At 31.2% G+C, this 14,020-nt stretch overlaps 2 protein-coding genes across 3 annotated transcripts in view; one reads left to right on the top strand and one right to left on the bottom strand.

Moving 5' to 3' along the window:
• Tsp5D (Tetraspanin 5D) overlaps positions 1–14,020 on the bottom strand; it is a 92,254-nt gene that overhangs the window by 29,704 nt on the left and 48,530 nt on the right. For both annotated transcript variants that reach the window (XM_072537683.1, XM_072537691.1), the window contains exon 2: positions 3,652–3,748. In XM_072537683.1, coding sequence (XP_072393784.1) covers positions 3,652–3,714 — 63 coding nt within the window. In that variant the 5' untranslated portion in view covers positions 3,715–3,748. The remainder of the gene's footprint in view (positions 1–3,651; positions 3,749–14,020) is intronic.
• On the top strand, positions 6,648–8,573 carry LOC140433001 (uncharacterized). The gene is made up of 2 exons (XM_072521118.1): positions 6,648–7,746; positions 7,930–8,573. Exons 1-2 carry the CDS (start codon positions 6,648–6,650, stop codon positions 8,571–8,573), a joined length of 1,743 nt encoding a protein of 580 aa, XP_072377219.1.

Below are 14,020 nucleotides of genomic sequence, written 5' to 3'. Positions count from 1 at the left end.
AATTAATTTACAATAAATTGACACTGAGTTTACAATGAAGTTAGAATGAATTTACAATGAATTTAGAATAAATTTACAATTAATTTAGGGGCATTCAAGTATTACGTAATGCAATAAGGGGAGGGAGTCTTGCAAAACGTTACGGTGCATTACACAGGAGGGAGGGGGGTGCGAACAACGCGTTACGTAAAATTTTTTGCTCAAATAAAAAAATTATGGAATTAATATCTCTTAAGTCGGCAATCCTTTTCCTTTATGTTTTACGGAGGATCTCTCAATTATATTGTACTTTTTATTTTGTTTTCATTGTCCGTAAGACACAGAAACACGTTGCTGTAGTCAGTGTTGTTAAATTTAAGTCATCAAAAGTTGAAAAAAATAATGTGAAAATTGACGACTACGATGCTTCGGCGCAATGTAAAAAGCCTAAAGATAGCTTGCAGGATCCAGCAGAACCTAAAATGGCATGGTATAGCATTCACATCCGTAAATTGCAATATTTCTTGCAAGTGATTAAATGCGCGGACGAATACTGCTGTTACCACTCGAGGAGTACATTAAAATCTGTCTTTCCGGATTTCCTGCAGCCAGTCTGCACAATCCTTCAAATCCCAAGTAAGCTCGTGGTGCCTAGTCAGTGAGATAAAAAAATGATGCCAAGTTTTCTCCACTTCATGTGAGGTCGTCCGTTGATCTGTCACCTCCACTGAAAGCATTTAAGCAGGTGCCCTCCGATTTCTTTTGACCATCACAAGAGGGATAAAGCTAAAAATCTATGTAAGGATGGAATAAGGAAAACGTAAAAAAAATTAAAGATTAGCAGTTAAAGTTAATTTATAGCGAGTTACAAATCTCTTGTTTTATTTATTATTACTGCAAATGCGATTAAAACAATAACAAAGTTATTTTACCGAATTTTCGGAAGTGTTCGCAACATAATTGTTACTTTTAGTTAAAAATGGTCACTTGAGTGTTACGTAACGTTTAGGTAGGGGGAGGGGATCTTGTAAAACGTTAAGGTGCGTTACCTGAGGTGGAGGAGGTCAAAACTTGCATTACGTAATACTTTAGCGTTAACTTACAACGAATTTACAATGAATTTACAATGAATTTGACCCAAAGACCCATGGAAAGGCCAATGCTGAACATCAGGCTATCACACAAGAAAATAAATACTTGGATCCGCAACAAAACAAAAGTGACCGATGTATTAACGCAGATAGCAAAGTGGAAGTGGAAGTTTAAGTGGAAGTTCGCTGGACATACCATAAGACAGAAAGACAACAGATGGAGTAAGATGATTATACACTGGAGACCATATAGTTACATTACACATTACAATAAATTTACAATGAATTTAAGATGAATTTGCAATGAATTTTCCATGAACTTACAATGAATTTAAGATGAATTTACAATAAATTTAAGCTGGATTTACAATGATTTACAATAAATTTACGATGAATTTACAATGAATCTGTAATGAATTTTAGATGAATTTACAATGAATTTAAGATGAATTTACAATGAACTTAAGATGAATTTACAATGAATTTACAATGCATTTACAATAAATTTACAATGAATTTACAATGAATTTACAATGAATTTACAATGAATTTACAATGAATTTACAATGAATTTACAATGAATTTACAATGAATTAGAATTGCGTTGAAACGATGTACAGCCCTTGATGTGACACACATATTAAAAGGTTTTGAGCACATAATTTACGATCATTTATATTGGTACGCCTTGAAAAAAATTATGATATTCATCGACATGTTTTTACGAGACTCTACATATAATCAATCTCAAATTATTATATATATTGGATACACCCTTTAATTTTAAGTCTCTACTAATGATACAGTTCGGTATACGTCTGTGGTTTCAAAAATAATAAAACAAAGTTTCATATTAAGATTGAAAGATAATGTTCTCTTTAAATAAATGAATATAATATAACATTACATGAGTAACAATATCCCCATTGTGTGTGATTTTCGCACGATACATTTAATAAACTTTCATAAAAACATTCACTCGAAATAATATATTGCCAATGTTGCCCGGCAGTCAGTATTATTGGTTAAAAGGGGAACTAAACCCGCGGGAAGGTGCAGAAATTTTTTATCCCACATTGTGATTAATTAAATAAGCAACGAACTAATCAGCAATTTTTAGCGATATTTTATTCTTTTTTTAATAGTTTTGATTTCGTTACTAAAATTGTTCATGAGTAGATTACTATGGACTTATCGCAATCAACGAGGACAAAAGCTATTAAAATTATGTGAAGCCAGAAAGCCCAAAATTTAGTGACACAACCAATCGGACGAAGACTCAAACAAAAGACCCCAGCAACTAGTCACAGAAGCCTAATAGAATCAAGAAGCAGAAGCCCACCCAAACCCTAAGACATACGTGACACTATTCCAGTGCCAAGAATACACAGGAAATTGTCAATGGGCAATTTTCTACAAGATATTATTTCTTTAATAATATTTATATTGTTAAATATTGTCAGATCATTTGCTTATTGTAATTGTATTATATATTGTAAATATATATTGAGATGTTAAATAAAAAAAATTAAGTGGAGACGAATGAGATGATCATTACAAGCACTAAGTTTAAACTGCCCAAACGACGCTTATATACTTGGAAATACTCATACGATTTTCTACAAAACGCAGGGAAACTTTTTCATATAGCAAATGGCCGTAAATCCTTGGTTGACATGGTTATTGCCATCGTTTGGATAACTCTAATATGACATCAAACGAAGAAGACGGAAATTGCCGACGATCATATCAAAATATCAATATATTTTTTAAATCAGAGACATATCAAAACAAGAAGCAAAAGTAAAAATCAGATACCAGAAATTAGAAATAAATGACAAGGTACTGAAATGGAATTCAAAAGAAAATAAACTCACAGAAATTGAAAATGCTCCAAAAAACTAGAAAAAGAAGAATGGATGGATCAAAAGGAATTAGACAATGCAAACGAAGAGGAAAATGAGTCAAGGTATATTCAGAATAATAAGAAAAATAGAAAAAAGAGAATTAAGAGAATGACAAAAAACATTGGAACATGGAACGTGAGGACGCTGCTAAAAACAGGAAAAATGGAAGAACAAGCGACACAGTTAAAACAATACAAGATAAGTATTGCAGGAATTCAGGAAACCAGAGGGACATGAAAAAATCGAAAAGGAAAATTATACAGTATGGTATGCAGACGAAGAAAAACAGGGATATGGAGGTACATTTTAATAATTGTGTGATTGAAGCTAACTGTGGTATAAAATGACTTTGTTTGAGGATTGGGTGATCTTACTTAAAATGTATTTTGCCCAAAAGTTTACAGATTTAGAAGTAATAAAAATGCGAATTCGTAAAGTTTATGCAAATTTTTGTATGGAATGTACGTAATTTCGAATAACAGTTTTAAAAGTTATTTTTAATACGATTTCTGTTTTTTACAAATAGTTTCTACTGGCTTTTAATGTAGAATAAATCGGGAAGCAGGAATTTAAAAATTTGGAATTTCTCATTACGTTTTGTATGGTGTGTTCGACAAGTGAACACTCTGTATAAAAAATAGGAATGATAAATACCAAAAAAATGTTCTACTTACCCAGAACAACACATTAACCCAACAGAAGGATACCCTGATACATGTATATCCACTCACAGCCATCTTTGAGTCGACGTTGAAACATCAGTCAGCGAATCTGGAAAGAAAACTGTTCGTAAATATTGTATCAAACGTTACCACTAATAAAAACAAATTAATTGCTAGAAAATTTACATACTGTATATATAAACGAGTAAAATTTTGCAACTGGACTAGTAATAATACCAAAAAAAAACTTGATAAACTTTCTGACCTCTAACGGGGTCTAGTACTTTAAATATTCGACTGGTTATTATTTTTGTGATGTATATATGTATGTTATGTACTTGATTAGATAAATTTTATGACTAAATAATTGGGTTCATTCAATATATTGCAGTTTAGGGTAGTCTACATAAACTATTAATCCGAGTTAAAATATTAACATTTTTATATAGTATACGAAGAAAGTGATAATTTTTATATAATCGTAGGTATTTGGAACTCCTTCAATATTTTAAGAACATACTGCTTTAGGTTAGAAGTCCTTTTTTTTCCTACTGTTCTTCAGGGAAGAACAATAAGAAGAAATGAAGGATGAACAGACATATTATGCCTGTTCATCATTCGGATTATTCCTCGGTTTTTCTGTCTGAAAGATTATCTGACCATCGTTTTCTTGGTATTTCCGGTAATCTTCTGCTGGTAATTATGGCTGGTTTGCTATCAAAACAAAGTTTTGAAAGGATATTAAAAATAATATTGTGCGTAATAGTTAATTCGGTTATTGCCTTTTATATTTCATAAATAATTGAACGCAAAAAGCCAAGGATTACTGAAATATTTTAAGATAAAATTTTGAGGTTACAATGACCAATAATTGTAGCGCTTGTTCCCAAGATCTTGGTATTGATGAAAAACAAATAATAGCATACGATAGTTGCCGTTCAAGGATACACATTGCAGAAAAATGCTCTGGCTTGTCCACATTCGATATACGGGCAATTATTTTTACAGAAACGTCAACTACTTTTGTGCTACCTGTCGTGATGCAATTAAGAGTGTTTCTATGTTTGTGCGAAGATTTACCCAGCTGGAAGAAGAAATCACCAGTATCAAAGAAAAGATTACAATAACGGAAAATAGCAATTCACAGACAACAGCCAATTCAGTTTTTTATGAAGTACAACAACGTATAGATAAAGCTCAAAATCCTATGACTTATAAAATTCCTGAATATAACTCTAATACATTAGCCGATCGCATTAGCTATGACAAATCTCAGGTCTGTGAGGTCTTTTGTTTACTTGGCTTACATCAAGAGGAATTCACCATACCACATGTTATTCGAGTTGGCAAAGTGTCCAGTTACAATCAAGCTAGACCAGTCAAAGTTATATGTAATGCCAACACGGTGAAATTGGCTCTTAAGTCTAGTAATAAGGTTCGAAATATTGTTTATAGAATCTCTAAGGATCAAACTAAGATGGAACAAGTCGCTTACAAGGTAGCTAAAAAGGAACTAGAGGAAAGTGGTGGACAGTGGTGTTCTTACAGTTTGTGAAGTTAAACTACAAAAAAACTAGTATAACATCCTTCCCATCAATAGTTTTTTATCAAAATGTTGGAGGCATTCGTACAAAGATTTCCGAGATCCTGAAAAGTTTTTTCTGCTGTTGTACAATTATTTTAGTATAGAGTAACTTGAATGATAACATAACTGATTGTTAAATTAAATGTGATGGCTTTAGTATCTACATATGTGATTTCCAGAGAACCAGTGCAAAGTTGAGTGGGGGTGGTGTACTAGTGTTTGTTAACAAAAAGCTAAAATCACAAACCATTAGTATTCGTGAAGATCGGGTTGAGCAAATATAAATATATCTTATGTTAACTTAATGAAGTAGAATTTGTTGTCGGTGGTGTTTACATACCTCCACAATCACCTCGCGAAGTATACAACTGGCATTGTCAAACTGTGGAAAATGTTGTTCTGCAATACTCAGCACAGGATATCCATGTTTTTGGTGATTACAATCTTCCCAATGCATCATGGGAGAATAATGAGTTTGGTGTAATGGTGCATTGTCCTGCAGATGATCCAGCTGTGAATATTGCTCAAGCCTTTGGTTTTTTTAAAATTGTATCAACATAATAATATTCCCAATAATTGTAATCTATTTTTGGATTTAGTTTTTTTTAATGTTAGGGAGCTAAATATCTTAAAAGCAAGTGATCGCCTTGTAGATTCTAGCATCTATCATGTCAACGGTTCTCAGCGTTTTTTATAATTTTTTATAAGTGATTTCCACCCTATAATATAATATAGATAGAAGCTACCATATAAAAATTCTACATGAAAATTATAAGAATATAAAAAATAAACAAGTAATTTTTGCGTCATTCAAATTAAATTGAATCTGATTAGCATTTACCTCGGTGCAAAGTAAAAAAGTTGACAAAAACAATTTATAACATTGAAACCTACTTTTATTATCGCTTTTTCGACAAACCACGCATTCGATTTTACGCAAATGTCTGTTGCTGTGCAATTTTTTATCACAAATTTGTTTGATGGATTTATAAATTATTCATAGTTATATTATTTGTGGGAAAACGTGCTAGTTGTTTTAAATTTATAGATATTTATATTGTACAAGGTGTTATGTATATGTATAGTATATTTAAGCGTTCTTGTCGTGAATCTGTAGCCCTACATAAACTACTTTTGAATTACTATTGTTTGACATTAATGTAAGATAGGCTTAACGTAAACCTGGTAACTATGTCAAATATGTCAATGTCAAGTCAACACCACTTCCCAACGGGGACAATGGGCGACATGATCATGTTGTAATGTATGAATATTATTAATATATGTTCAGCCAATACAGTAGTTTAATTGAGACCTTATTAACATACTTTAAACATGGCGCAGTCAATTTATGGAATCTACGTGTCCAAGGATAAAGTTAAGTGCTAAGTTTATTAAAAAGAAAAATTTAAGTGTTCCCAAAATGGCAAGCATGGTCAATGGAATAGGTTATGTTAAGTTACCCCAAGATTTCGACCTCCAGGGTCAGAGTGCCGCTTCTAAATGGAAATTTTGGAAAATTTCATTCGAAGATTATTTAGTAGCAACAGGACAACACGACGCTGTAGATCAGGTGAAATTATCCATCCTGCGAAATATTATTGGCCATGAATCAGCACGGATTATGGCTACTTTTGTTATCCCTGATGAAGAACTAAATAAGTATGAATTCACAATGCAGCTGTTAGATAAGTATGTGAACCCAAGAGTTAACGAATGCTTTGAGAGGTACAACTTTATAAAACGAGTACAAGAAGATGGGGAGACATTTGAACATTTTTTGACAGAGTGCAGACATTTGGTTAGAAGTTGCAATTACAATGCCCTAGATCCCGATGAGTCATGTCAAGACAAGGCATTAAGAGACAAAATTGTTATGGGAATTAGGGATCCGACCACACGAGAAGCCCTCCTGCGAATAGACAAATTAAGTTTAAATAAAGCTATAGAATTCTGCAGAACAAGTGAGCAAAGTAGATCTCAAAATTTACAGTTTCAATATAACACAGGAAATATTAATCATACACAGAAGATAGAGAAAAAGAAATATGATATAAAGAAGAAACCTTGGAATGAAGAGAAAGAAGTTGAAGAAGAAGTTTTTTTATGCAGAAGGTGTGCAAAAAAGCATGGTCCGAGGGAATGCCCAGCTTATGGCAAGAAGTGTAACAAGTGTGGACTAAAAAACCATTATGCAGTTGCCTGCAAGGTCAAAAATATTAAAAGTACTGAAAAAGATGATTGTGAGTCAACCTCTTCTAATGAATTTTTTGTAAGAAATGTTAACAGCAGGAAAAAGGTATGTAATGTTGATTTGATAGACACTTGGGAAGAGTATATAGAGGTTGAAAATTATAAATTGAAAGCTAAGTTAGACACAGGGGCAGATGTAAATGTTATTCCTTTAAATGTTTATAAAAAATTTAATTGTCAATTTAAAACCAGGCCTACTGAATATGTGTTAAAGGCATTTGATGGAAATGTGCCTCATCCTATAGGTGTCGTAAATTTAAATGTAAAATGTAAGGGTAAGAATATTTTTGAAGATTTTGTCATTGTGGATGGTGCAAGTCAGGTTCTGATATGTGGACAAACATGTTTAAATTTAAGTTTGGTAAAACGTATTGATTCTATAAAAATAAATAAGATAGGCCGGTCTGATTTAACAGATAAATTTATCAATGAAAATTTTGAAGTTTTCACAGGGTCAGGCAAATTTCCTGGCACATATGAAATTACAACAAATGATAAATTTGAACCAGTTTGCTATCCACCTACCAAGTGTCCAATAAAAATTAGAAATTCACTTAAAACTGAGCTAGATAGATTAGTCCAAAGAAAAGCAATTGTTAAGGTAGAAAACATAGACCCCAGGGCAAGTATTAATAGAATGGTGATAGTCGAAAAGAGTAATGGTAAATTAAGAATATGTTTAGATCCCTCAGATCTGAATAAACATATAGTACGCAAACCTAGAGTTGGGGAGTCCATTGAGGAAATATGTTCAAAATTATTAAACAAAAATGTATATTCTGTTTTTGATTTATCTGAAAGTTATCACCAACTTTCAATTGATGAAAATTCTTCATGGAAATGTTGTTTCTCTACATACTATGGAACTTACAGGTTTTTAGTTTTACCTTTTGGGTTATCAAATTCTCAAGACCTTTTTCAAGAGGCAGTTGAAAAGCATTTTGGTGATATTAAAAAAATTGTAGTTTGTCATGATGATATGATCATAGCAGGGGCGTCTCAAGATGAACATGATCAAGCGGTCAAAGAGGTGATAAATAGAGCAAAAGAGGTGGGTGCTAGATTTAATAAAGAGAAAATTCAATTTAGCAAATAAGAAGTAAAGTTTATGGGACACATTTTTTCTCATTTAGGAATGAAAGTAGATCCTGCGAGGACAGATGCTTTATGTAAATTAGAAACTCCAAAAAGTAAATTAGAGTTACAAAGAATAATAGGTTCCTTTAACTATATTAGACGTTATGTTAAAAATATGGCTGAGCACATGCAAATTTTATGTGAACTTTTAAAAAACAATGTAGAATGGCAATGGTTGCCTAAACACCAGGAATGTTTTGATAAGTTAAAGAAAATAATTTCAAATTCTCCAGCTCTGGTACCATTTGATCCAAATAAAAAGATAGTTTTGCAATGTGATGCATCCAAAAATGGAATTGGGTGTTGTATGTTTCAAAACTATGATGGTATGTTGAAATTAGTTGCATGTTCATCTAGGTCTATGAATGAACATGAAATAAATTACAGCCAGACAGAGAAAGAGTTATTAGCCATTTTTTATGGTACACAAAAATTTCATAACTTTATTTACCAGTGTGATGTTGATGTCCAAACAGATCATAAACCAATAATTTCAATTATGCAGAAACCAATATGCAAAATTGGGTCAGTAAGGTTGCAGCGTTTAAGGCTAAAATTATTAAAGTACATATTAAATATTTATTATGTTCCAGGAAAGCATATTCAATTTGCAGATATGCTTTCTAGAGCTAGTTTAAAGGCACAAACCCTTGATTTAGAGATGTTTGATATGGTTCATTCAGTCTCACTATACTTACCAATGACAGATAAAAAAATATATCAGTTCAGAGAAGAAACCTCTAAAGATAAAGTTTTGGCTACAATTGTTGATTTTTATTATAAAGGCTGGCCTAAAGAAAACAAGATTCCAGAGTATATAAAGCCATATTACAGTATTAAAAATGATATATATGTTGAAGCAGGAATTGTTTTTGTTGAAAATAAAATAATTGTACCAAAATCTCTAAAACAGGAAATGATTACTCTGTTACATAAAGGTCATATAGGAACTAGTAAAACTATTAATAAAGCAAGATCTTTATTTTTTTGGCCAAACCTTAGGGATGATATTGTCCAGTTTATAAAAAAATGTAGAATTTGTGAAAAATTCATGCCAAATAATTATAGAGAGCCAATGTTAGCACATTCAATACCAAAATTGAGGTTTAATAAAATTGCGGCTGATATTTTGGAATTTGGTGGTAAATCTTACTTAATTCTAATAGATTATTTTTCCCATTGGATAGAGATGCTATCATTAAATAATAAAACATCTGAAGCCATAATAGATGCAATGCAAGATGTTTTTTCCAGATTTGGCTATCCTCAATTTTTAATTGCAGATAATTTACCATTTATATCATTTAAGTGTAAAAAATATTACGATAATAAACAAATTACAGTCCTGACATGTTCACCTCATTACCACCAAAGTAATGGCCTTGCTGAAAAGGCTGTAGGAATTTGTAAACAAATTTAAAAAAAAAGTTTTACAGAAAACTCTGATTATCGTGAGTTAGTTTTAGAATATAATAATACTGCTATTATTTCATTAAGTGCATCTCCATCACAAATATTAAATAGTAGATCTGTGAGAACAGAAATACCAGTAAATAGTGAACAATTACAACCTAAAATTCAGAATGAGATTTATAAACTGTTATCGGACCAACAACAAAAAACAAAAGTTCAGTATGATAAACATAGTAAACGTACACCAACAACTTATAAAAGGGGGGATAATGTAGTTGTTAAGAGTAGTGTTGATAAAGTATGGTATAAAGCTGTTATTGTAGAAAAAGCTAAAGAACCCAGATCGTACTGGATAAGAAAGGAATGCAATAATAGGATAGTTAGAAGAAACACAAGACACATAAGACCATCACATACAAAATCAGATGTAGCAGACATGTATCTTGAACCTGAGTTGTATCCACACACAAACCCAAATAGTTATAAGGATAATGATAATAATGATTTAAATAATGTATGTATTCAGGATAATGATTTAACAAATTTGTTTAATGAACATAGGAATACTGATATTGTAAGTCCTCATTATAGCTGCTCAAAAAATAATGATAGTAAGAAATGTAATGTTTAAATAATTAAACCTAGGGTACGCCTTAATCTTTAAGGGGAAGGTGTTTGACATTAATGTAAGATAGGCTTAACGTAAACCTGGTAACTATGTCAAATATGTCAATGTCAAGTCAACACCACTTCCCAACGGGGACAATGGGCGACATGATCATGTTGTAATGTATGAATATTATTAATATATGTTCAGCCAATACAGTAGTTTAATTGATACCTTATTAACATACTTTAAACAACTATTATCCCCATACTAATTAAAGTAGTATATGTAATGAAAATGTCCTACATTGGAATTCTAGCCCCTTCTAGAAAATAATATACATTAGTCTTTTCTTCGGAAATCCGTTGCACAACATCCAATTTGACGTTATTTGTTATACAGCGTTGACATATCGTCGGAATAGTAGAGGATGTAGGGCATTATGAAATAATGAAAATTTTAGATTATTATTATTATTAGGTACTTTATCTGTTTACAGCTACCAACATGATGAAAAATTGCAAGATCACAGTCGATGTGAAGACCCCTACAAAGTCAGTATAGAAGCTTCGCTTCAAAAAATTGTCTTTGATTATCTATGTCAAACTTTAAATAGCAACACTGCTTGTTCTAACCTTTTGAACCCCAGTTTTCTACTATTATAATAAAAAACTGAGGATTTAACTATAATCTTTACAAATTACCATAATATTCCACTTGGCATTAATTTACACTCATGAAAAACTATATAAGTGTCCTAATGATACTTTCTCTGTAAGAAAATATGCTCGAGATGCAATAATCTCGTTTTGTCGTTCATTAGAGAGACACATTTTTATAAATTCAAGACAGTATAATATAGGAGTCAGGAATAAAGAAACTTTCTCTATGATCGTGTCACACTGCTTTTTATTTGAGCTACTAGTACAAAATAGAAGCAATAAATATTTATAATAGAAAGAGCAGATGTTCAGATTATTAGAATCTAATTGGTAAAAAAAGGAAAATTGTTAATTGAGTGGCAAATTTTACACTTTCTTTGCATCTTATTTGATTGGAATTCTATTTGTTCTGTATCATTTTTATCAGAAAATATACATTTAAATTATGTGCTAAAATAAATATGTATATACAGTAAGGTCTCTTTTTATGAGGATTATTTTTATGCAGTTTGATATCACTTTCTATGTGTTTGTCTTATTTTTCTCAATGTAAAGCTGTGTTATTCTTAAATAGTAAATGTGTGAAAATTATTAGTTTTTTGGTTAAAGTCTAGAAAACGTTCCGATGAAGTTAGCTACAAAAGAAACCTCAGTAAAACACAAATTTGCGTTTGAGGTATTGCCATGTCCTTATTATGTATGTATATGTTTTATGCCTCAAGTATGCTTTGAAACAGTACATTTTTATTATATAATTTATATTTATTATATTATATTAATTTTTTTTTAAATGTATATAAAACACGAACGAATGAATATTTGTTTTTTTCGACATTCAAAGCATCAATTATTACTTCATAATTTTTAAATCAAAATATTCCAAAAACGGTACACAGTATCGAGTTTTACCAAGAGTACCTTTTTCGTGTAAAATTGAATGATGTTTAAGTTTACTTGAAATTTTGATTAATAATTATACTCTTAAAAAGTTATATTGACTAATACTTAGTACGATCCATGTAACTAGCGCCCTCTATGAGAATCAGATATAAAAACAAATTCATGGGATATATCAGCTTATAAAACATATTCGTATAAAATTTCATTACAATGTTGCCAGTAGTTTCGGCAAAATCGTAAAAAATGCGTAATTTTTTTTTTCTTTAACGCCCTGTATCTTGAAAACGGATGGCGTTACAAAAATTTTTTACTAAGTAAACCCCAATTATTTTTCAGTTTTCTACCTACCCTAGAGACGGGGTTACCTTTTTTTGAAACACCCTGTATAATGGAGACGGTGATGAGACAATAAATAAGTATTTCCAGAAGATAATTGAAACAATAGTGTGTTGCTTTATTAAATATGAACAACATGTAAACATAATGTAATAACGGGTTGTAGAGTGTGGAGTAGATGTTGAAAATTACGGAAGAAAAGAATAAATCATATTTTTTCAATTATACTTAACATTATTTTTATGATCACCTGTATATTGTATATAAATAATTATAACACTACACACTCATGAACTTTTAATTTAGTCACACAAACACGGGCGAAACACATTTCCACGTAGTCACGGGCAACGCCTGATCTGCTTTGTAGTTTTCGCAGATTTTCTTCCACTGCATCTCCGAAGGACTATAGATGGCCTTAGAACGTAGGTTTCCCTTAACAGTCTCCAACTCGCTGACAAGAGCCTTGTTCCTTTTCACCGCTTCTTCCTCAGTCAACACGCTCTGAATTCTGAAAAAACTCTCTGAATTTTTTAAAACTATTCGTTCTTTAGAGTCGTTGATGTTCTTCAGTTTACAGTTAATTGCTGATTCGTCTTTTTTAAATTTCCGTAGAGCCTCCTCGACTTCTGCAATGGGCATTTTGTTACTTGTGACAAACGAATGTTGTGAGATATTGACAGACACGAATAGAGGGTAGTTGCCGTAGCAACTCCAGTGTCAACAAATAAACATCTATAATATATTTTAGCTTCATTGATATATACGTCATCAAATTGTAAATAGAAATAAATAAATAAACAAATAAATAAATAAATACATAAATAAATAAATAGATTTTTTACTTTTCCAGTATTTTCTGGTAAGCATCTAAAGTGTTTGGCACTACATGGTTTTCACACTTTTAAAAATTATGCAAAACAATTCCCAGGCAACGCCTTTCATCAACTTGTAAAGCTATATGGACAAAAATTTTACACAGTAAAGTTAAATTATAATTAAGAGTTCTCTTCCAGATTATATTCAAAAACATGTACAAGAATTGTATCAATATTTAAAGTTTTCAGAGCTTGATAATGCATTTCCGGAAGTTTTTAAATTGGCAAACCTATTTTTAACAATTTCGGCTACAAGTGCATCCATTGAAAGAAGTTTTTCAGTAATGAAGCGGATTAAAACATGCCAAAGAAATACTCAATTGCAAGATCGAATGCCGCCACTTTCTTTAATTGCCATTGAGAAACGTTTCTTAAATGGATTAATAACAAAACTGCGATTCTGTTATTAACTTTTATGCAAATAAAGGAAACAGCCGAATTGACATAAAATATAAACAATAGTTTTCAAAATATGTTTTTCCTTTTTCCTACTTGTTCGTTTTTAATTTGTATTCATTTTATAGTAAAAATTTTACTATAAAATGAATACAAATTAAAAACGAACAAGTAGGAAAAAGGAAAAACATATTTTGAAAACTATTGTTTATAT

The sequence above is a fragment of the Diabrotica undecimpunctata genome, chromosome 1 (assembly GCF_040954645.1).
Source record: "Diabrotica undecimpunctata isolate CICGRU chromosome 1, icDiaUnde3, whole genome shotgun sequence".
Classification (NCBI taxonomy): domain Eukaryota; kingdom Metazoa; phylum Arthropoda; class Insecta; order Coleoptera; family Chrysomelidae; genus Diabrotica; species Diabrotica undecimpunctata.
The sequence above is the reverse complement of the archived record's forward strand: the minus strand, read 5'-3'. Positions and strand labels throughout refer to the sequence as shown.

Bases quoted from the DNA above. Each gene is read 5' to 3' on its own strand.
- LOC140433001 (XM_072521118.1), top strand. From the start codon at position 6,648: ATGGCAAGCATGGTCAATGGAATAGGTTATGTTAAGTTACCCCAAGAT. The intron at 7,747-7,929 runs GTAAGGGTAAGA...AAGTTTTCACAG, and splicing joins CGTAAATTTAAATGTAAAAT to GGTCAGGCAAATTTCCTGGC.